The 20,566-nt window shown below is 48.9% G+C and overlaps 8 protein-coding genes across 8 annotated transcripts; 3 read left to right on the top strand and 5 right to left on the bottom strand.

Moving 5' to 3' along the window:
• Positions 1-106: 106 nt before the first annotated feature.
• On the bottom strand, positions 107-2,212 carry EJ05DRAFT_478247 (cytochrome p450 monooxygenase GliC). The gene is made up of 2 exons (XM_033744417.1): positions 1,924-2,212; positions 107-1,877 (listed from the first exon to the last, which is right to left on the bottom strand). The coding sequence occupies exons 1-2, from the start codon at positions 2,062-2,064 to the stop codon at positions 453-455; spliced, it is 1,566 nt and encodes a 521-aa protein (XP_033598685.1). The 5' UTR covers positions 2,065-2,212; the 3' UTR covers positions 107-452.
• Positions 2,213-2,758: 546 nt separating this feature from the next.
• On the top strand, positions 2,759-4,234 carry EJ05DRAFT_94738 (uncharacterized protein). Its single transcript, XM_033750086.1, has 2 exons — positions 2,759-3,348; positions 3,395-4,234. Exons 1-2 carry the CDS (start codon positions 2,919-2,921, stop codon positions 3,943-3,945), a joined length of 981 nt encoding a protein of 326 aa, XP_033598684.1. The 5' UTR covers positions 2,759-2,918; the 3' UTR covers positions 3,946-4,234.
• Positions 4,235-4,292: 58 nt separating this feature from the next.
• EJ05DRAFT_540002 (uncharacterized protein) lies at positions 4,293-6,069 on the bottom strand. The gene is made up of 2 exons (XM_033749572.1): positions 5,568-6,069; positions 4,293-5,519 (listed from the first exon to the last, which is right to left on the bottom strand). The coding sequence occupies exons 1-2, from the start codon at positions 5,646-5,648 to the stop codon at positions 4,473-4,475; spliced, it is 1,128 nt and encodes a 375-aa protein (XP_033598683.1). The 5' UTR covers positions 5,649-6,069; the 3' UTR covers positions 4,293-4,472.
• Positions 6,070-7,404: 1,335 nt separating this feature from the next.
• EJ05DRAFT_94132 (FAD/NAD(P)-binding domain-containing protein) lies at positions 7,405-9,051 on the bottom strand. The gene is made up of 2 exons (XM_033750084.1): positions 8,775-9,051; positions 7,405-8,719 (listed from the first exon to the last, which is right to left on the bottom strand). Exons 1-2 carry the CDS (start codon positions 8,803-8,805, stop codon positions 7,509-7,511), a joined length of 1,242 nt encoding a protein of 413 aa, XP_033598682.1. The 5' UTR covers positions 8,806-9,051; the 3' UTR covers positions 7,405-7,508.
• Positions 9,052-9,151: 100 nt separating this feature from the next.
• EJ05DRAFT_467526 (BcNRPS1, nonribosomal peptide synthetase) lies at positions 9,152-14,358 on the top strand. Its single transcript, XM_033742848.1, has 3 exons — positions 9,152-11,213; positions 11,285-11,895; positions 11,948-14,358. Exons 1-3 carry the CDS (start codon positions 9,299-9,301, stop codon positions 14,261-14,263), a joined length of 4,842 nt encoding a protein of 1,613 aa, XP_033598681.1. The 5' UTR covers positions 9,152-9,298; the 3' UTR covers positions 14,264-14,358.
• Positions 14,359-14,395: 37 nt separating this feature from the next.
• On the bottom strand, positions 14,396-15,437 carry EJ05DRAFT_478241 (NAD(P)-binding protein). The gene is made up of 2 exons (XM_033744416.1): positions 15,266-15,437; positions 14,396-15,206 (listed from the first exon to the last, which is right to left on the bottom strand). Exons 1-2 carry the CDS (start codon positions 15,369-15,371, stop codon positions 14,548-14,550), a joined length of 765 nt encoding a protein of 254 aa, XP_033598680.1. The 5' UTR covers positions 15,372-15,437; the 3' UTR covers positions 14,396-14,547.
• Positions 15,438-15,940: 503 nt separating this feature from the next.
• Positions 15,941-17,963, bottom strand: EJ05DRAFT_539998 (FAD-binding domain-containing protein). The gene is made up of 2 exons (XM_033749571.1): positions 17,390-17,963; positions 15,941-17,334 (listed from the first exon to the last, which is right to left on the bottom strand). Exons 1-2 carry the CDS (start codon positions 17,695-17,697, stop codon positions 16,038-16,040), a joined length of 1,605 nt encoding a protein of 534 aa, XP_033598679.1. The 5' UTR covers positions 17,698-17,963; the 3' UTR covers positions 15,941-16,037.
• Positions 17,964-18,121: 158 nt separating this feature from the next.
• On the top strand, positions 18,122-20,474 carry EJ05DRAFT_478239 (PK beta-barrel-protein domain-containing protein-like protein). Its single transcript, XM_033744415.1, has one exon. The coding sequence runs from the start codon at positions 18,544-18,546 to the stop codon at positions 20,365-20,367; it is 1,824 nt and encodes a 607-aa protein (XP_033598678.1). The 5' UTR covers positions 18,122-18,543; the 3' UTR covers positions 20,368-20,474.
• The last annotated feature ends 92 nt before the right edge of the window (positions 20,475-20,566 follow it).

Below are 20,566 nucleotides of genomic sequence, written 5' to 3'. Positions count from 1 at the left end.
GTTAAGAAGGCAGGTACCCTAGGCCATCCGTTCAAGGCTAAATTCACTTGTCTCTAGGGGCAAAGATTTACGACGACTAAGACGATGACGATGACAATTCTTCCGATCAAAAGCTGCGCGAGCACTACTCAAATGTAGCATAAAAAGAAAAACAAACGAAGGAGTCAAGCCGGATGATCGATATAAAACACGCGCTATAAAGCAGTTCGAGGTTCGCGATACAATGATGATTCTCCGTACTGGTCTTCTAGTCTCACTCAACCATCTAGAGCGGTAGCAGTGGATACGTTCATTCAATCATTCTGTCGGCTTTTGGTGGGGATACACCCGAGACATGTCTTCTTTACTATGGAAATGCGCTGTCATAAAATTGAACATCTATTTTCCGAGACTTGATCCTGCGGTATGTCCTACCTGGACCCAATTGGCGATATTGCTTTGGGCAGCCATGATCATAATATTGCTTTCTCTCTCGGTTTACACATCACCACCATCTCCGGGTGATGAATCCAGGTTTCATCGTTCCATGGCCATTCTGCTTCCTTACTTTCGAACAGTCTCAAGTCATAGCGTTCCAACAGCTCGATGATCAAACATTTGATCAGAAGATCGGCAACATATTTTCCTAGACATTGTCTCGGTCCAAATCCGAACCGCCAGTAACGATAGCGCGTATCTTTGCCGAGCTTCTGTCTTTCCAAAAATCTCTGTGGTCGATACTGCTCCCTATCATTACCCCAGAACGGATCGCGGATGTTGAGAGCATATGCGTCTACTATAAATTTCGTTCCTGGTGGCACAACGTAGCCGTCCAGGACGCGAACATTAGGACAGGACTGTGGGACGGAGAAGGCAGCCAGCGGCCGCAGCCGAGATGACTCCAGGATGCAGGAATTAAGAAGATTATTAGTCTCCAGAAGATATGCGTTTCGATCGGCAGCTCTTCCACCAAATTCATTCCGCAATTCTTCCTGTATACTCGGATGGGCAGCCAAGAAGACCACGTTCCATGAGATTCCTCCCATGGTAACATCTAGATTGGCAAACAACATTTCATCTAGTGTTTGCAGGACCTCCTCCCTCGTGATTGTACCTTCAGCCACAGCTGAGTACATGTCAATGATCGAAGGCTTAAACGAGTCGCCAGAGTAATTTTCGACTGCTCGGGAGTATGCTTCGTCAGTCCACGAAGCCCACTTTGACTTGAATTCTTTCAACTCGCGGTTGGCTTGCAGCGGGAGGAACTGGGAAATCCAGAAGCGGGGCATGCCTCCTTTGACCACGTATTTCATAAGCTGTTCTCGTCCAGGAATAATTGCGAGTAGCCGAGCCTTTAGATCGTCACCAAAGTCGCCAAACAAAACTTTAGCAACTGCCAAGAATGGCAAGAGCTTCAAGTCTTCGACGGGATGTAAGCGACCATTATCGCGAAACTCCGGGTTGTCCACAAGCCCTGCAATCCAAGACCTCGTCAATTCTGTGAAGTCTTCGGTGTAAGCCAAAGTAGATCGATGCAAGAAGGCCGGCTCGGACGCTTTGCGCACTGCTTTCCAACCTTGACCGCTGATCAGTCCGAGGCAGGACCCAAGGAGCGTGTACATGAGCTGTCCACTATCATTCGCGTGAGCTTTTTGGTGAGTATGCGAGTCCTTGAAGACAGCTTCAACATGTCGAGCCTCAGTAAGAACCACCTCCGGCGATTGACCCGACCAGATCCGATATAGAGATCCATACCGGTTCTGCCATTTGGCGCTGTTCGTTCGTCCGTGGAGAAACTTTTCTGTGTCGCCTTGACCATTAGGAAAAGTGAACGGGAGTGATGGAAGGGGCTGCTGTGTCTCGTGCTGGATAATTGGGTATTTTTGATGTAGGTATGTCTTTGGTTTGTTAACGATTGTACACTATTTCATAAGATCTTCTTACACTGAAGAGTATAGAGAAAAGAGCAGCAAAAAAGCGGCGAGCATATGAATATCGTAATTCAACCAGAATGAAGACACAAAAGAGTGGTAACACAAGCAAGATGAATCTATCAAGCAGGACGGGATTACTAGAGACCGCCATGATCATGGTGCTATGGAACTGGGTAGACAAAAGGGGTAGAGAAAAGGGGGTTTCGAAGTTCGTAGCGAGAAGTATGCTGAGAACCTCAAGTAAAGAAGGTCGCGTTCATCTCAAGCTTGTTAACAGCCCTTCCAAGAACACAATCATAAAACCTTGAACGGTGATGTATCTCAACCCTCCGACACTTTGTTCTCGGCAAGACATGCAACATTCCGCTAGCGAGTCTTGGCAGTCGGCGAGGTTGTCAACCGCCGATCGCCAAACAACCCTGCTGACCACGTTTTAATCCTTGTGAGAAAACCTCGCCGACTTGAGATTATGGCTTCGCACACCGTCCGCGTAGTATGGAACATTTACTCTTGTCAGCACTCCTTCGGGATTTCTCAGCTCTCGTAACAAGGCTTCTCGATTTGGGATCTCACTCAGGGCATCGAATGCAGAATGACAATGTCTACATCCAAAGAGAATCCTTTTCGCGAGGCTTATCACTAGGACCCATCGAGCCGGATGTGTGGCTTGCCACGTGGTTGCCATTTATACAATCCATGCTTTTGGCTTGAGCCTCCAGAACCGTGCGCGATTGAACAGACAAGGCGCTGGACCAAGCTCAGTGTTGGGCTTGCTCTAGAGTCTAGACCGAGATCTAAGACCTCTTGACCACCATCAAACAACTTTGTTTTTTCACACTCGTTACGCATTCCGCGAGGCTTAACGTGGCGAGAGACTAGTCATCCCACACGAAGGATCGCATGATAGCAACGTAATCACCCGTGTTCGACGAAATGAGCTCCTCATGAGCACATTGAGGAGCTGAGCCATAGCCTCAACGAGTCTCGAAATAGGCTATCCGTTTCATGACTGAGACTCCTTCCAATGGGCGATGCGAAGTGGCGCATCGAACAACACGAGAGGGCGCAGGCCGGTGGGGTGAAGGCAACGACGTTATCTGGTTCATTGAAATACAAAGAGTCGGTTCTCGAGCAAGTGAAAAATCAAAGAATCTCAAGTTTGCAATTTCCTTGAAAGGTCGTTCATTGTATCTTTACGTACAGTATCAGTCGATTTCAAGTTCTAGCAAAATGAAGCTCATAAACATCATCACTTTGTCCATCCTATCACACTTCGTGTCCAGCAGCCCAGTCTGCTACACACCTCCTCCTTCATGCTCTCAAGAGACTATCGAAGGCGCATGCACATGTTCCCATGATATGCCCTACCAACGATCGCGCTCAACAATCACACTAGGCGCTAAAATCGAGGATGTCAGTGCAATCATGAAGAACTGTAAGTTAAAACTCAGCAGTATCAACCCATATCTAACCCATCACAGTCCACCAAACAGCCTGGATCGGCGTCCCGCACCCCATCAGTGTCTCCGGCACAGATTTGACTCCCGGCGCTGTTCGCGTCATGCCCGCCAACGGTGTCGAATTCGTCGAGCAAATCTACAACATGGCCACACAACCTGATGGCTCCTTCAATCTCGCCTTGCAACAAGCTGACCGGCCAATGTTCTACTGGAATACAAGCGACCACCAAATGATCTTCGACGGGTTCTGGGACAGCATGACTGTCACAAAGGTCAGCGAGCACGAGACGGCCGTAGACTGGCGCGCTTGGGGCTGCATCAATCAGCCGTCTGGCTTCAGTGTTTTCCAACGGGAGGCACTAAAAGGGGTGGTCAAGACCCTGAGTGAAGCTCGCCAGTTGGATGAGCGAAAGACGAGCGAGAGAGTTACTAAGGTCGTGCCTCCTGAGTGGGAAGATGTCAATTGCTGTTATCAAAACAAGGGTAATGGCACTGCAGCCCGTGAGCCCGTGTCGCCTGCTAGATCACGATTGAGGGTGCGTACAGAGAGACAAATTGTTGATGGTTATTAAGCGATCGGGTTGCAGGTCCATTTTCGTATCTTGCTTGGACCCGGTGGTACGTGTGGTGTAGATAGAGCGATTCTTTTCTATGTGGTGTGTGTATTTGGCGCGATTTTGTTTTATGTCCATCATTGTTGTAAGCTGAATTGAGAGTTATAAATAGAAGGGTGAAAGGTGATAAGAGTAGAGTGAGCGACACAGTTGGAGGTAATATAGCATTGGATCATTCGAAATTAGACGCTCGCTTGTTATGCTACTACATAATCTAGAATCAAGAATAGACTTTGTTGAACTGTGCTTAACGATTGCTTTAACGGACGCTTTGGTGTTGTCGTAATTGATCATAAGTCTATTCTCGTACTTTTACATAGAACATTATATAATGTGTATGCCCAGCCTCAAGCATCGTGGACAGGTGTCATTCCAATGCTTTCGTATTGAAGTAAACAATACTTTTGTTGGGTCCCATCCTAGAGTCTATATTACAATCAAGTTAAAGAGCACAGTACTGCAGATATATATGATTCCAATCGTATTCATAAATTCGAATAACCTCCGGCTTCCTTCAGGCTACACACCAAAGTCTCTATCCGTACCCTGATGTCATCCAGCAACAACTCATGTGTGTTTGACAAAGCTTCATCCTCCGCTAGCCCTAAGTCCCGCACCACTTTGTTCACTTCACCAACAATTTCCATCATCTTCGACAGCTCTTTATTCATAACATGGGTCTGTAGCATCTTCTGTGCTTCTGAGTCGACTTGGAAACCTCCGAGATGCAGTAAGACGCTAGGCCTTTCCTTGGTCTGAGTATCCTGCTCGGATGCGTGTGACGATCGCTCGAAGAGTGTCAGCGTCTGTGAAAGACAAACAATGACGAGTAGTAGAGTGGATATAGGATTTGAGAAGACATTATGACATTTTAATACGTTGCTCATGCTTGGAAGTAGCGCTTGACTTAGTCGGAGTAATTCGTCAAGAGGAGGACCCTTCGTGGTGGACTTATTGCTCAGAGACTCTACCCTCTGAATCCAAGAGCCAACTTCAGGTGTTGTTGTAGGAGTATCAAAGCTGCATGGATCCTCTCCAACTCTACTAGAGGCCGGCGTAGAAAGAGAACAAGGGGAGAGAGAGGCTAAGCTTTGTTGGGGTGTCAACGGCATAGGTGTAAAGCGAATATCGGACATCATGGTATCGGTCTTTCCGCCGTTTGCTCCTACACAGCTGTTGGAGCTCGATGAGGTCTCATATAAGGCCAGTGGTGCGTTCGCATCGAAAGTCAAGCTGTCGTTGAGATCAAAGCTGGGAATGTCATCAGAGAACGTCCAGTCATCGAGTATACCGGCACTCCCTGGAACATTCCAGGGATCTTCGAACATGAAAGCATCGGGCTCGAAGCTTCCATATAACGGTGTTGAGTTGAAAGATGAAGTATCCAGAGAGCTTGTTCCGGACATCTTTGATCTGGAAACCCTCTTTTTCTTGTCCCCTATAGTGCGACCCATATTTGATTCGCTGTAGAGACATTGTTTACCGCCCTTTCGGCACCTTTGGCAACCGTCTTGTTCCCCGGTACAACGGACCTTATATATGATCAGCTGCATATATGGAGACTGTTACTATTATCTTACCTTTGAACCATGGCAATTATCGCAGGCAAGTCTCTTTTTCCTGCCAAGTTCTGTTACGTTGGCTGTCGCTGAGCGGTCCATAATGACACAGATAGCGCGAGGTTGGATCTGATGGACGTGGTCACAGTATAGAATTTGAAATCATTGCGAGACGTGACGATGAAAAGCTTTCGACTTTTTCAATCAGATCTTAGTTACTATTGCAGCTGAATGCATAGTTCGTCACCATGGCCCAGTCGAAAATCTCGAACGTTTACTGTAGCGACGCCACAAACCTGTCAGGGACAACATGTCTGACGGACCCTTTATGTCGCAACGTCCTATTTCAGTTGTTGGACTCGCCAAGAGGGAGTAGGAATGCAACGCACCCGTCAGCGTACGTTGATGACTGTAAGCGCAATCCTCCGGAAGAAGTCGAACGACATAAGTTACGAGGAGGAATCGTATGGTTCTTGGAAGTTCCTACTGTCAGAGCCACAAGGAATCGAGCACAGAGTTTGGGGCGTAATGAGTGTGGTTGGTATTATAAACAGTCATTGGTGACGTGGTGGGTCGTACTCGCCTAATCAGAACTAGCAGCTAGTTAGCTAAAACCTTTATTTCCACTTTAGAGTCCCTCTCTCTCTTCATAATAGATGTAACCAATGACTTTATTCTATTTCTGATTTAATACGTATTGATTTACATAAACTCGTAGCGTGCAGAGCATAAACACGTGTAAATACGCCATGATCGAGCCACACTCCTGAAATAGCATTATAATGCTACGCTGCTATGAGGGCTTATTTCAACCTGAGTAACGGTTTGTCGTACTCTCCAATGGCGTTCTAGGCCTCCGTAAAGGACTCGCGATCTTCATGCTCTAGAATGATCAAAACCTATGTAAACACTTGGATAGCATTTAATTTCAAACTATCCATCCGGTGTGGGACACACCTGCATCGTGGTTGAGTATGACACCTTGGAACTTCATTGGTGCGCAGCACTGTTCGACTGCTCACCGCGGATCTGCACGCTAGGCATCTAAGCATACATGTGCATAAAGCGCGTCCTATAAGTTTAGCGGTGTGTCTGAATCTAGACTGCACCCCGTAAAACAGTTGTCAGTCTGCCTGCATATAGTATAATTGGGCACTGATGGATGCATATTTCCAGCACGACGGAGGCGACCAACGAACGCATGGCCAAGGCCCGTGTTTGTGGGTGTCCTAGTAAGGCCCTGCATGTACGCTGTACGAAGCACGACCACGCCGGATTCAGATTGGTGACACGGAGCATTATTACTTAGGTAATATTTTCATGGACCTGCTCCGTCATAGTCAGGCTACAGCGACGTTGGCCCTATCCTACTCCTCCTTTTCCGAGATACCTGACAAAAAGTCAAGGGCAACGACAACGATGAGGATACAGTTCCGCCCAGGCCGCTGTTCATGCGCTTATGCTATCATTTCATGAAGCGTTTCAGGCCAAGTCTAGAAAGGAGACACGGAGCAGCACGCAAGCCGACTCTGAGTCTGCCTTTTGTGTCACCGGAGGAACTGCGTCCGATATTGGCGACATATCTCACCAAATCTGGTGACACTGACGAGTCGGTGAGGAGGGTGATTATCGTATTTATCCGGATAGGATTTGATCTTTGTTTCAAGGAACATGAAGCAGACAGTCACATCAGAAGTAAGACCGATCACGATTGCTTGCCAAGCATTGGCTGTGATACCTACAGACAAAGCTGACCAGGAAGCCCGCAGAGACTTAACCATGATTTGACAGTGTCCGGAGTCAAGATTTCACAGAATTAATGAAGCTTGGCTGGAAGCAGGTATTCCATCAAACAAAGACTCTGAGTTCAGTTCTCTTTCTTTGCTTTTTCTAAAATATGCGCACGGCTTTTAATCAATCGGCAGGCTGAGTAACAGCGATCCTACTACTCGTATCAAGTAGCTAGTCCACAATTGTCTTTTGCTCAATAGTCTGAACACTGGCCATGTCCTTTCCATGCGCCTCTTTCAGCCTCATGGCTTTCTGCCTCTCTGCAAAGTACTCCACCATAGCGATACCGCCGCGGTGATGGAAGAACAAGTTCAAGTACATCATCGTTTGCTCGGCGTTCTGTCGTGCTCGCTTCCACATTTTGAGCTCGTAGTTCTCCAGTGCACTTCCAAAGTATCCAGATTTGTTTGCAGAGATGATCTCCAAGGCCAGCTCCAGAGAATCCTGCATGGCCACATTCACGCCTACTCCCGCAAATGGTGTCATTAAATGAGCTGCATCTCCGACAAGCGTGACTCTAGGGTTATTCGACCAGGTGAAATCGACCGGTAATTGATAAAGAGGCCGGCCGACAGTGTCATCGTCACTCTCCAGAATCAAAGATTGCAAATTCTCACTGAAGTCGGCGAACAAAGCATCAGCAACGGCCTTTCGCGCCGTTTGATCCGTGAAGCTGATCCCACAAGTTTGATACCATGTCTCAGGGAGGCGAGCGAATGCGTATGCTTGAATGCCACCATCACCGTTTCGTTGGCACATGATACCCTTATCAGAGCCAAGATTGAGACACATGCCATTGCCAACATGCTGTGCTAACATTGGGTGCTTTGCATCTGCGTCGGTGATATGGCACTCAAGACCTCCCACGCCGGAATAGAAGGGCTTCACGTCAGAAAGAAGAGAGCGAACTTTTGACCACGCGCCATCAGCGCCGATGACAAAGTCGAAGCCCTCCTCGGTGCGGTCTGCGAAGTGTAGCTTGAGCTTTTGGCCCGGATTGTCCTCAACACGTAGCAGTTTAGATTTCCATTGAATGACTGAGTCGTTCAGAGAATCTAGCAACATGCTGCGTAGTTGCCGTCTATCAATCTCAGGACGGTTGGCGAACTCGTCTGCTGGGCGACCTTCATCACCTCGGCTTTCGTCCATCAATGTCGTTCCATCTGGAGCGATGATTCGGAGCGTTTCTCCCTCTGGACGTGCGTACTTCAAGAACTCATCCAAAAGCCCGGCTTCTTTTAATGCTCGTTGTCCCGAGTCAGGGTGAATGTCAAGTGATCCGCCGCTGTTTCTGGAATATCTATCGGCATCTAAATCATACAAAGTGACATTTATAGAGTTTTTATGCAATATACTGGCGAGAGTAAGACCAGCAGGGCCAGCTACATTAGGCGTTAGAGCATCATACGTATTAGATAGAAAATTCCTCATACGTACCTCCGATAATAGCAACTTTGGGACTCGACATTTTGCCTTAACATGGAGAGGAAATGTTTGGAGTGTAAGTTGCGTCTAGATGGTTTCATGTACCAAATAGAAGTCATTCACGTCAGTCCAAAATGCACCGTGAAATTGTGAGACCCTCATCACCACAGTCCATCGGTGGCCGATTCGGTGAGGCTGTACTATCGGTGCCTGTCAGCTATGATATTGGGCCGATACACGGAGCTTCTGACACATTAGCCGATACGAGGACTAGATCCTTGAGCGAGTTGTCGATTCTTGGTCTTCCGTATGGTATTACTATTTTGAGCTCTCTTTAGGCGCCGAGGAACTGATCGGGGTCTGTGGCTCCCACGTAACGAACCTTAGTCTCGGATGCATCACTCAGCCGGAGATGGTATCTGCACCTATCCAGCTCCGCTGAAGTTCCTGCGAAGAAGGGTTTCCCTTGTAAGTTATAGATACGCACCTGCATGCTGAAGATTGGGTCTCGCTAGTTCAAATCTCAAACCTCGACTATGGACATCAAGAACTCACTACATGTCCCTTTTGCCGGCCTACATGTGCCAAGCCTGATATCTAAGGCTATATCGACCATCCTTGAGGTACCGGAATCGCATGTATTGGACGACAGCAACTTTATCGCTCTAGGGGGCGATTCCCTATCAGCCATCAAGGTTGCCGCACATTGTCACAAAAATGGACTCTTGCTCCCCACAGGCGCCATACTTCGTGCGAAGCGGCTCGATGAGCTGGTATCACTGGCAGCTCCAGCACCGATAACAGCGCCCCCTACACCAGACCCCTATGCGGCGATCGACTTCTCTTCGCCAGAGCTTGGTTCAGATCATGTGAACATAACGCCAGCGAAGGCCCTGGACGGCTCTGCGCATGACATAATCACTGCAGAGGATATCCTAAATGGGCATCATAATGAGAGCCTAACAGAGTTGCAACTCTTGTTATTACGCGGAAGCTTACGAACCCCTTCTCTTAATGTCCTTACCATCCAGGACGCGTTCAAAGGCCAGAGCTTAGAGGCCATCAAACTTGCGTGGGAGCGTGTTGTGCAGTCTGAACCCATATTTTCAGAACTGTTGCAGGGAATGGCTGTCGCACCAAATGCCCTTTTTCGATGGCGAGAGTTGCATGTCCCGGACGAAGAAGCGTTCGACGAGCAGATGAGCCGACAACCGGAAGTCGACGGATCTATTTCATCGTTCGACATAGTGACGATCGATGGACCGATTGGAGCAGAGCCTAACAAGATTATCACAGTCTGGAGGGTCCACCACGCGTTCATCGACGGCTATTCCATCCAGCTCATTCGAAACAAAGTCCGCGACGTTCTGAGAGGCGAGGAGATCCGCGCAGGCCCCCACTTTGGCGCTATAGTGAGGCAGATCAAAGATATACAGATGTCTAATAAAGACGCAGCACGCGAGTTCTGGGACAAACAGCACGAGCAGTTCGCATCAGCAGCCCGTCAACTGGTTCTATCACCGCAGCGGCTTTCAGGAACACAGCCCGGCCGAACGGAAAGCTTGACAGTACAGTTTCCTGACGAAAGTCTGTTAGCGATTAGCAAGGCAAATGGCTTCACACCTGCAGCTTATTACTCGGCAGCTTGGGCGTTGACCTTGAGCAAGTATACGAACAGCAACCAAGTTTGCTTTGGCATCGTTATGTCAGGGCGAGACTTGCCCGTCGACGGAATATTCGAAGTGGTTGGGCCTTTGATCAATACTCTGCCATTGTTTGTCGCTGTTGATGCGGCCTTGAATGCTCAGTCATTAGTACATGACGTCTCTCAGAAGATGCAAGATCTGAATCAGTTTTCGTCGTCCAGCATCGAAGATGGGGTCGATCGTCAATTCTCATCTGTCCTTGCCATGCAATTTAGCAATGATGATGAGGCATCAGACTTCACCGACAGTCCTGCTCCGCGGAAGTTTGAGATGGAATCGGACATTCCTCTGTCCATCATCGTCGAAGGACATGGTCAAGTTCGGCTCATCTTCAATTCGAGCTACTATGAGTGGAATGACATGAAGCTCTTAGGCGAGGTCTATTTGAAAAGCATGCACGCACTTCTCAAGACCAGTAACCCCCTGCTGAGCTGCCTTGACAGCCTGCTTCCTGCCAGAGCGGTCAAGAACGTAATGGAGTGGAGCAATTGCTTCTCTGTAGAGACGTTTGATGATTCGAAACATGAAGACTTGGTGACGCTCTTTGAAAAGGCAGTTGAAAGCAACCCAGAAGGCATAGCGATCGCACGAGGTCGCGTAGAATTGACGTATCGTGAATTTGACCAGGCTGCAGGCGCTGTGGCACATACGCTTGCTTTTATCGAACCGGAGGAATGCGTTTGCGTGTATGCAGATCGATCCATCAACTGGCTGATTGCCATATATGGGATCCTGAAGGCGAAAGGTGCGTCCAAGATGATGACTCCATCTATTGAAGAAGATTATCATTGTAGCTGACTTGCTTGCCGTCCATAGGAGTTTATACGCCACTTGATCCTTCGGCGCCAGCAGAACTGCGAGGAATGAACCTGAAGCGCAGTGGTGCACGCGTCTTTTTGATACCCGGACGAGGCAATGGGGACATCGAATATGTTAAAAATAGTCCTACGAGTCCCGAAGACGCGCCGGCGCCTCAGCTCCTATATATTGATGAGATTCTCTCGTCCGTAACACCGACAGACACATGCAATGTCCAAGCCTACAACCGCAGTGTCGTCAGTGGACAGCCATTCGCTAGGCGACGCTCGCCTCAACCAGACCGTCTCGCTTATGTGTGCTTCACCTCTGGCTCCACAGGTCAGCCCAAAGCTGTCCGATGCACTCACAAGGGCCTCGTCGCCTTCCAAAAAGATGAACAAGTGCGCCTTTTCGCCGCTCCTGGGGTGACTGTGGCCCAGGTCATGTCCCCTGTCTTTGATGGAAGTATCCACGAGATCTTCTCTGCCCTGAGCTATGGTGCGACGCTAAGACTTGCTCCAATCAATGCCGAAGATCCATTTGGGCACTTGCGTGAAAGTCAATCTACAATCCTGACTCCGTCAATTGCAAAAGTACTGGAGCCTCACGACTTTCCTAGTCTCCAAAATGTGAGCCTACCTGTCCAGATCATGTTGTGCCTGACTAAAATGTTACCCATAGGTATATCTCGTCGGCGAACAAGTGCCGCAATCCGTCTGCAACACATGGGGCAAGAAGCTATCTTTGTATAATATGTATGGACCCACAGAGGCTACATGCGGGGCAACAATCAAACGACTACTCCCAGACCAATGCGTAAACTTAGGGCATCCCAATCCCTCTTCGCGGCTCTATATCCTGGACCGCAACTTGCAAGTCTTACCTCCCGGTGCTGTTGGCGAGGTATTCTTGGCTGGTGTACAGGTCTCGAAGGGATATATTGGTCTACCTGAGCAAAATGCAGCTCGGTTTCTCCTCGACGCAGTTTTGCCTGAGAGTAATGAAAAAATGTATCGAACAGGGGACCTGGGATATTTCGAACCTGCGACTGGTGAGATTCATTTATTAGGCCGCAACGATCGTCAGATCAAGCTGCGCGGTTACCGACTTGATTTACATGATCTCGAGGTTAGAGCAGCGAGAGTGCTTCCAATGTGCGATGGCGTTGCTATCTTTCAACGCAAGGATTATCTGATCGCTGCCATTCGGACTACCACTGCCACCGTAGCATCGATTAAGTCGAATCTCGCAAAGGAACTGCCTCCTTACGCCATGCCGAGACATATTATTCGCCTCAAGAACTTCCCTCTTACCTCTGCTGGCAAACTTGACTACAAAGCTCTTGATTTGCTGGAACAAAAGGAGCGAACGACACTAGGGTCGACTGTCCTCACACCCACAGAAAAGATCATCGCAGACGTATGGCGCATCGTCCTCAAGATGGATCGAGACATTCAAATACACAAGGACTCCAATTTCCTTTCACTGGGTGGACATTCCATCTTACAGCTTCAGCTCGCCAGTCGCTTGTCTTCAGTACTCAGGCAACGTGTCAATATCCGGAGCGTCATCCAGAACCCAGTCTTATCCGATATGGCGAGGGTCATTATGGGTAAAGGTGCACGTCGCTTGTCCAAATCTCATAATGGGTCAGTTTCCGCGAGACTTGGACAAAGTAGCGTGTCCCCCATCGAGCGTGACTGGTTCATGAAGTACCAGGCTGATCTGGGATCCTCAGCATTCAATGTTTCCTACCTTTGTGACCTCGACGATTCAAAACTTGATCGAGACTGCCTTATCACGGCTTTCAATACTGTTCTATCCAGGTATGACATTCTTCGATCAATGTTCAGGCAGAGAGGAAACGTTGTCCAACGTTTGCTATTCGAGAAGCCGCCCCAGGTTTTGGCCGTAGATTCCTTCCTCTTGCGAAAAGCCATCAACACCGAGTTCGATCTCTCAAGCGACTATCCGATTCGCGTACTGGTGGCAGAGAAACAGCTTCTAGTCTGCATCAGTCACATAATCTGCGATTTGAAGACTCTCGAGGTCCTTCTTCAAGAAGTCGCCGCTTTATATAATGGTGCGGACACGTTACCGCGACCTCAACGCTTCTACTCAGACACAGAGTGGATGATGCCCATAGAAGCGGACTCGGCGGCTTTCTGGTCCCCATACTTGACTGATATCGAGCACCACAATAAACCCTATCTCTCACGGCCTCGTACATCATACTCCGGCTCGTCAAAATTATACATGCTTCCCATTGAATCCATGTCCATCCTGCAGGATCTGCACTCCCGACAAGGCGTCACTTTTCATCAGACCGCTCTGTCTCTAGTATATCTCGCGCTGCAGATCGAGGGGTCTTCTCACACCGATATGGTTCTCGGCGCCCCCTATCTTGGCCGCTCGGCGGAAGATCTCAACACAGTCGGCCTTTTCCTTCAGCCTTTCCCCATTCGTGTCTATAAGCCGGCCAAGGAGTCAGACGTCGATTCATTTGTCCGTTCAGTCCACACGTCTGCGCAAGCAGCACTCGCGCACGCCCTGCCATGGGACCAACTCCTGCAGGTCCTGCGCCAGAGCTCCGATGATTCGCTGCGCGCTGCAGTGTCGGGCTCAGAGCACCCCAACCACGCACTTTTCGACGCCATGGTTACATTCCACGACAACCGTGATAGTCCCAGATTACCGATTGATGGACTACAGCCAGTGCTATCGTGGGCCGAGGGCGCGAAGTTCGGCATCATGTTTGAGTTCTCGGCCATCAGTGACACAATCCTCACTTTACGGCTGGAGTATGACGTTGATTTGTTCTCTTTCGAGCAGGTTGCCATCTTAGGAAGAAGGATCAGTTCTGGATTAAATGCAATGAGGCAGGGAGGGATGTTAAAGGCAGTGGAGGAAGCAATGCATGTTGCAAGTGAGACTGCGGACCTTGTCAGTATTCCTTTTGGTGAGTCTTTGGCTGCGCTCCAGACTTTGGCCAAATAAAAAGCGTAAGCATTGCTGGTGTTGGGTTGGACTATTGCTAGATTTATCATCTCTGTTTTGACTCAGCTCAAAGTATTTTCATCACTACTTCAAACATCTCCCTCACTCGCATTCGTGATGTCATAACTGCAACCTGGCTCTATTGTCGTGATGTTTGTGAATGGCTAGTCATTTTTATATTCAGTGGATATTACTGTTTTGAATTACATGCGCATATCACATCGTCAACAGTATTTCGCTTCATATGAACCTATGGGAGTTGTCCAAGGAGTCCACCTCCATCTCTACCTTTTTGGAGCATTGTTCGCAACCACAGGTGTCTTATTGTCCCACACATCGTTCTCGCACGAATCTAACAGAAACTTGGCCACGCTTGCACGAGAAATACTGGGGAACCACGGCAACCCTACTCCATCCTCACCATAGCAATGGGCCTCTTTTGCGGGTCCATTGCTGAACATGCAACTGCGCACCAATACCCACTTGATGTGTCCCTGCACATCGTTGTCATCACCATAGGCCTTCACAAACCTGTCCACGTCGGCGTGGTCATCCCAGCTGAAGTGCACAGACGTATACTTGACCGCCAGGCGAATAGGCAAAGCGAGATTGGGCCACGAAGACCCTACGCCCAGAGCTTGCAGCACAACCAATTTGTTGATCTGGTGCTGCGACATGAGCGGAAGGAGAAGCTTGTGGACGTCGTATTGAAGATGTGGTGGGCATTGACCTGGAGGAGGAGGGTCCTGGGCACTTTTGGCCGTGTTGTTCAGTGTGACGATTACGGCCGGTCGGGGATGCGTTTTGATGTGCGAGATTGCCTTTTGTAAGTCGTCTTTGTTGAGCGGAGTTCCTTGGAGGACTGTGAGGTTCTCGGAGGCGGGTTTCCCACGAACATAGTCGAGAGAGTCCGGATTCCGGACGAGGGCTGTGACAGCGTGGCCTATGCAGGTGGACTGTTGGAATTGTACAGTCCAGATGGGTGCGGGATGGAGTACATACCTCTGCTTAAGGCTTGTTCCAGCACGAGCTTGCCCACAGAGCCAGACGCACCAATCAGGAGGATGTGAACTGAGCTGTCACGAGGTCTCTTGGTTTCTTCGTCCATGTTGTTAGGGTTGAAGTGCAAAGCTCAGCGAAAGATTTGGTGGAAACCTATTGCGCAAGTGTTTTGGAAGGAAGCAATGTGAGTGTAGCTAGAGACTTAGAGGCCGGCGAGGTTGACTACGTGCAGTAGGGTATTCAAGGTTGGCCAAGACGCCGATGCAATGTTCCTGCCGACGAGTCTGTCCGCACAATGAATGGAAAGATTGGTCCGAATGTTGTACGTGTGGCGCAGTGGCGTTATGCAGGGATACGATCACGACGGCTCAGCCCTCGTGTAGGCGTTCCACGACTTTTACGGCTTCATGGCAGCGGCGTTCTGTATGGATGGCACTAGATTGGTCCGTGCGTGACTTACTGTAGTCCAGGAACCTTGAATGAATTCATGGCGTCTGGAAGTGGAAAAACAGGGTACAGAATATGCTGCTTCCATGACTTTAGGAGAAGAACTATGAGGACTACGCCTACAGCCCCGGATAGAACAAGCTGAATTCACAAAGCATAAAATTGGCAATGAGATAGAATAGGAAGACTCCGAAGAAAGCACTAGAGATGATCAAGTGTACATGTTTTGGTGAAGCTTTTAGATGGAGCGACGAGTTGGTTTGATTTGGACTAATAAAGGGGGTCTAACATATAAGGGAAGATGTCTATGTATGTACAACTACAATCATGCACGGCTGACCAGGAACCCACCATTCTGCAAGCTCTGAAACATCTGCTTCCTGTCAAACTTCTTACTTGCAGCGCGGATGTGCTTCAGGTTCTCTTCTCCGTAGCTAGCCAGGACATTCTGTGTGAACGATCCTCCATTTGCAAAGATGAACTTTTCGTCCAACCCGCGCTGCTCCGCCTCATCGATAGTAGCTTGGGTTATCTCATCTACAATATCGTAGATCTTCTCATTATCCCTGTCGTCAGTCCATTGAGCACCATACGTCAGAATTGTTTGCGCCCCATTAATATCGCCCATTACATTACCACCCCGTTCCTTCGAGATGCGAGTCGTCGCCGATCCATAAGGATGCATTACCATTTGAAAGGCCGTAGTATTCGTTGAGTACTTCTGTGTCATCTCATGATAACGGTTGTACACGGATGTGTAGAGATCTGTATCAACGCGGATTGTGCACGAAGTGCTATAGCGATTTGCTGGTGGGAGGTGGTTGGTCAGGTTCTGCATGATTGAATACACAGTGCCATTGACAGCATCATGAATAGCAGAGACTGGCGTGAGAGCATCAAACGCAGCGAATACCTCGGGCTGATAGGTAGGCTCAACGTAGAAAAAATCTACCATGAACCCTCCGAAAGGGAGAATCGTGAAGACCAATCCAGCTTTGTCGTCAGACTCCATCGCCACCTGGGTTTTTTGTAGAGCGTCAAAGACCGGTAAGGGATCAAGAGATGAATATACCAGTGCGCGGAACCAGATGTCATGAACTTTGCTAGTATAAAGCTCGAAATGCGTGACTATACCAAAGTTGTTGACACCACCTTTGAGTGCACGGAACAGATCAGGATTCTCTGTCGCACTGGCGATAACAACTCGACTGTCACTGGTGATGACCTCTGCGCTTTTGATGTTGTCGGCACCCATCCCTGTGTAGGTACTCACCAGAGGCAACCCACCTCCAAGAAGAACACCACCCACACCGGGCTGGACAGTGTGACCAGAGACCACACTCACATTGTATGGATCCAGGTATTCCTGAACAGTACCAAAGCGGTTACCGGTGCCCACTCGTACGCTGGATCTGTCCGGACGAAGCTGAATGGTATTCAACTCTTGCGTGTCGATTATCACGCCGTGTGAGACGCCTGCCCAGCCCGGATTTACATTGTGTCCCCCTGAGCGGACGGAGAACTTCGCTTGAGTAAGATCAATGATCTTGAGGGTGATTGCGACTGCAGCATTGCTGTTTGGTGTAATAAAGCAAGCTGGTGGAAGGTGGCATTGGGATGCACTTGAATGAGTCTTAGTATTTGCAAACGGCACATCTTAATATGAGTGGGACTCACTAGTTCTTCTGAAGGAGTGTATCGTAGGATACTTGATTCGTCGAATCGGTGTAGTGACCTCTCAGAACAGTTTTGAGAATTGTACAAGCATTCTCGTTACGCTGTGCCTGATCGTTTGGCGGTTTTTGGCTGCCAATAGAATCAATGATTGGACGTGCTTCCTGCACAAGGCCCTTGAGTTCAGTGTTGTTGCCTTGAGGTATAGAGTAGAGGATCTGTAACACAGAATCCGACGGCGAACTCGGACGGCCTTGCACGCAACGGGCCGATGCCAATGCAACGGCGATGACGAAGTGATTGAATCGCATATTCGAAAAGATGGGAATTGGGTCAACCTTGAATGATTGCCTGACGAGATGCTGTACAACTGTAACAGAAAATCGGTGAAGTGAGAGACACCGTGACTTATAAGTCACTTTTCTTTACTATTTTATATTCCAATTCGTTCCCCTAGCAGGCCCATTGCGGTACGGCAGCTTTGCAAGGCTGTGCCTAGCCCGGTCCGAGCAGGACAATCTATTGGTTAAGCTCATGGCTTTCGCTTCTGAGTTTCTTTTGTTTGTGTCTAATCCACGTGCGTATTGAAGCTAGGAACGTTCTCAGAATAGGTCAGACGTCCAGGGTAGGACATTCCCTCGTACTAAGTGCACAGACCCACCTGCAGTATGACTTATCCGAGCTATCTAGACTAGTTCTGGTTTAGTCAGGCGAAACATCCTCACCTCAGCTTCATCCTCATCAATAACTCACCTCGCCGATAAACCTCGCCGATAATCATCTGTTGTTACGAACAAAGCATAGCCACGCTGATGCCAGCCTTCAGATAATGTCAGATAAGGCATTGTGTTGCATCGCTACCACCGATGACTGAGTCGATGGAGACCGCAGCGGCGTGGGTCGACGGCGAGGGATCGCACTCCGATTGCGTTTTGACAAGGTCCTGTCGTTCATACCGATCTTTCGAAAGTAAGGGCAGTATGAGCTTCGTCAATCTGTGAATTCCATTGAGCGTCTCAGCCGCCCAAATTGTACATGCCAGGGCGCCGACTACGCATTACAGTGAGCATATTTCCAATATCTCGTTATCCTCAAGCATCATCTTTGATCCCACGGTGAATTTACCCGCTTGTCTTAATCTACTCCAAGCCTGTCCAATGCCAAATGACCAGCACAAAGCTTCTCAGCTGCAAGTTGTGGCTGTATCGCGGTCGCAACCGGCATATCATGACATACATGGCCACAAGACCTTGACCGCAATTGTTCGCTCACCCTCCACTGAGCCCTTGAGTCTTGAGCCCAACAATGGTATTGTAGGTCATAGATCTGCTGTTCATGATGCACAAGTATACGCTTTATTTTCCGATCATTACGACTACTGGACATCTCGGCTCGGCATAGCTCGCGATGCGTGGGATTGGGCGCATTGGGGGGAGAATTTAACCATAAAAGCTCCCCCTGGAGTTAACGAGCATGATGTCATGCTTGGGGACATCTGGGACTTCGAGGACACGCTCGCCGGGCAAGGAGTACAGCTCGAGGTTTGTGGTGGGCGGAATCCATGTAGCCGCTTAGCTTGGAGGTTGGGACAGAAAGGCGCGTGGCTTGCAGAGCTCGCTGCGTCAGGCCTCTGTGGGGTCTATCTGAAAGTCATACGAGGAGGGACTATTGGTCCTGGCAGTTCGGGACGTATCGTTCGACCTCAGCGCCAGTTGCGACAGCTGATTCCGGTTGCGATGATAGCACAGACGATCTTCAGCTCGAATGCGGACCAAACAACGAAACATCGTGCAAAACGCATCCTTAGTGCCCCGGTACTACAGAACATGAATAGGCAAATCCTGGAGAGGAAACTGAGCATGATCGAAGACGAAGAGATGAAAGGAAAGGGCTCGTGGCAGGGATGGCGAGACTTACGGATATCATCAGTCACTGAAGAATCGTCAGATGTTAAGTCGTTCTACATTGAAGCCACAGATAACTTGGACTTGGCAAACTTCTTTCCGGGTCAGTTCCTTACCGTCAAATTACCCACTGGCGATATCCGGTCATGGTCACTATCGGACTGGACTGACCCGTCCATGCCACCGACGCACTACCGACTCAGCATCAAACGACAAGCCATGGCTTCTCTATGGATGCATGAGCATGCTGTGCCAGGCGTCATCCTCAGTGCGCTTTCACCACGCGGTAAATTCATGCTAGATTGGAAACCCCAATTCCCTCCTCGGCAACTGTACATATCCAATGGCATTGGAATTACTCCTCTTCTAGCTATGCTCAAAGCGCATTCCCTCCATAAGACGCTTCTTAGGACGCCTGCAGTGTTCGTCCATGTTGCTCGTGACGGCTCTACCGACGGTCATCTTTTCCAGCGTGAGCTCCCTTCGTTTCCGAACCTGCGAGTCATTCGCTTTTTCACCAGGCCTCGTCCAGAGATAGACGTTCTTGGTCGCGACTATGATTTCGGTGGTCGACCTGGTCGAGTCTTCTACGAAGACTTGTTGAGGAATTCGTACATGATCAACCCTCTGAATATCACCCCAATCGAGCTGGCAGGATGTATCTCTGTGGCTTATATTTGTGGCTCAAATGCCTTCGCGTCAGCGACTCGCGACCATTTGCTTGCCTGCAAAATGAATGAATCATCTATCCATTCCGAATCATTTGCCAGAGATACCTCAGCGAAAGCCCAGCTCGACACTACGGAAGAGCTGCCAGAACAATCTCAGATTGTGCTGAAACGCGCGAGGCGCACAATCACGTGGAAGAGAAGCTCTAAAATATCGCTACTCCAGCTATTGGAAAAGGAAAATCTTGAACCGGACTATGGATGTAGGGAGGGCACCTGCGGAGCCTGTGAGATCCAAATGCTCCAAGGACAAGTAGTGAGTAGTATAGGCGACGGATATAAGGAAGGGAGCAGAATCAAGGCATGTTGTACCATGCCACGATCAGTACTTGTAGAGCTAGATTTTTAGATATAAATAAATGGTATGGACTGTGTATCAATATGGTAGATGATCCGGTTGGAGTGAATAACAGTTGTAGACTGATTTATGTTCTTTGCCTATGGTTCGAAAGAGACGGCATGTAGGGGTCGTCAGTGCCAGAAACGATACTGGCAGAATTAGTATCGGATCGTACCTAATCTATTATCTTTGTCGTCTTTCCAGCTGT

Source organism: Pseudovirgaria hyperparasitica (assembly GCF_010093815.1).
Source record: "Pseudovirgaria hyperparasitica strain CBS 121739 unplaced genomic scaffold EJ05scaffold_12, whole genome shotgun sequence".
Classification (NCBI taxonomy): Eukaryota; Fungi; Ascomycota; class Dothideomycetes; order Acrospermales; family Acrospermaceae; genus Pseudovirgaria; species Pseudovirgaria hyperparasitica.
This window is presented reverse-complemented; position numbering and strand designations above follow the sequence as displayed.

What these genes read in the sequence shown, in the direction of transcription:
- EJ05DRAFT_540002 (XM_033749572.1), bottom strand. Translation starts at nt 5,648, where the DNA reads ATGGACCGCTCAGCGACAGCCAACGTAACAGAACTTGGCAGGAAAAAG. An exon ending in ATAATTGCCATGGTTCAAAG is followed by an intron (nt 5,520 to 5,567) that starts GTAAGATAATAG and finishes ATCATATATAAG; the next exon opens with GTCCGTTGTACCGGGGAACA.
- EJ05DRAFT_467526 (XM_033742848.1), top strand. Translation starts at nt 9,299, where the DNA reads ATGGACATCAAGAACTCACTACATGTCCCTTTTGCCGGCCTACATGTG. An exon ending in TGGGATCCTGAAGGCGAAAG is followed by an intron (nt 11,214 to 11,284) that starts GTGCGTCCAAGA and finishes TGCCGTCCATAG; the next exon opens with GAGTTTATACGCCACTTGAT. An exon ending in ACTTTCCTAGTCTCCAAAAT is followed by an intron (nt 11,896 to 11,947) that starts GTGAGCCTACCT and finishes TGTTACCCATAG; the next exon opens with GTATATCTCGTCGGCGAACA.
- EJ05DRAFT_478241 (XM_033744416.1), bottom strand. Translation starts at nt 15,371, where the DNA reads ATGGACGAAGAAACCAAGAGACCTCGTGACAGCTCAGTTCACATCCTC. An exon ending in GGAACAAGCCTTAAGCAGAG is followed by an intron (nt 15,207 to 15,265) that starts GTATGTACTCCA and finishes CCACCTGCATAG; the next exon opens with GCCACGCTGTCACAGCCCTC.
- EJ05DRAFT_94738 (XM_033750086.1), top strand. Translation starts at nt 2,919, where the DNA reads ATGACTGAGACTCCTTCCAATGGGCGATGCGAAGTGGCGCATCGAACA. An exon ending in CAGTGCAATCATGAAGAACT is followed by an intron (nt 3,349 to 3,394) that starts GTAAGTTAAAAC and finishes AACCCATCACAG; the next exon opens with TCCACCAAACAGCCTGGATC.
- EJ05DRAFT_478247 (XM_033744417.1), bottom strand. Translation starts at nt 2,064, where the DNA reads ATGGCGGTCTCTAGTAATCCCGTCCTGCTTGATAGATTCATCTTGCTT. An exon ending in TTTTCTCTATACTCTTCAGT is followed by an intron (nt 1,878 to 1,923) that starts GTAAGAAGATCT and finishes AACAAACCAAAG; the next exon opens with ACATACCTACATCAAAAATA.
- EJ05DRAFT_94132 (XM_033750084.1), bottom strand. Translation starts at nt 8,805, where the DNA reads ATGTCGAGTCCCAAAGTTGCTATTATCGGAG. An exon ending in CAAAGTTGCTATTATCGGAG is followed by an intron (nt 8,720 to 8,774) that starts GTACGTATGAGG and finishes CGCCTAATGTAG; the next exon opens with CTGGCCCTGCTGGTCTTACT.
- EJ05DRAFT_478239 (XM_033744415.1), top strand. Translation starts at nt 18,544, where the DNA reads ATGCCAAATGACCAGCACAAAGCTTCTCAGCTGCAAGTTGTGGCTGTA.
- EJ05DRAFT_539998 (XM_033749571.1), bottom strand. Translation starts at nt 17,697, where the DNA reads ATGCGATTCAATCACTTCGTCATCGCCGTTGCATTGGCATCGGCCCGT. An exon ending in ACACTCCTTCAGAAGAACTA is followed by an intron (nt 17,335 to 17,389) that starts GTGAGTCCCACT and finishes GACTCATTCAAG; the next exon opens with TGCATCCCAATGCCACCTTC.